We start from the raw sequence: 568 nt of genomic DNA on the forward strand, positions 1-568 counted from the left end.
ACACTGAATTCAGATATGGGTGTGTCGGCACCTGAGTATGTGTGGCAATAAATATGTATGTGATTTAATCATGACTCATCTACCATGCTTACAGAGGCCAAACCATTAACAGATGTCGCTTTCAGCAAAAAACTACACATCAACTTGATTTAATCTTTATTTATTTCCAATGAAAAGCCAAGTAGGTTCCTACACACAAAATTCCTCTCATGAACCCTGCTTAGAGAGATCCATTTCACACAAGTAATATCAATCAACATATTTCCAAAACACCACAGTTTCAAGCGCCAAGGAACCTCCATATGCTTTAAGTAATCTCCCAAGTCAAACCAATAGCCTCACCTGGAAGGCTTGAGGTAGATCTAGCAACACCGGGCACAGGAGGGGGCGGCTGGCTGGGTCGGATGCTCTGCAGGGGCCTTTGGGGGATGTCTTTGGAGAAGAGTGGGTCGAAAATCTCATCCTGTGGGGACTCCAGAAAGATGAGGTCTTGGCCATCCTGTAAGGCAGCAATACATGCTAATAAGCTTGATGTTTGCAACTCTACTCAGCTTTGAGAATCCACCTT

At 44.0% G+C, this 568-nt stretch overlaps 1 protein-coding gene across 1 annotated transcript in view; it reads right to left on the bottom strand.

Moving 5' to 3' along the window:
• The window catches only part of LOC119586130, a gene marked incomplete at its 5' end in the record, with an annotated part of 7,216 nt that overhangs the window by 5,067 nt on the left and 1,581 nt on the right, over positions 1–568 (bottom strand). The window contains 1 exon segment of the mRNA XM_037934820.1: positions 343–499. Within this exon segment, the coding sequence (XP_037790748.1) occupies positions 343–499 (157 nt within the window).

This window comes from Penaeus monodon, chromosome 21 (genome assembly GCF_015228065.2).
Source record: "Penaeus monodon isolate SGIC_2016 chromosome 21, NSTDA_Pmon_1, whole genome shotgun sequence".
Classification (NCBI taxonomy): Eukaryota; Metazoa; Arthropoda; class Malacostraca; order Decapoda; family Penaeidae; genus Penaeus; species Penaeus monodon.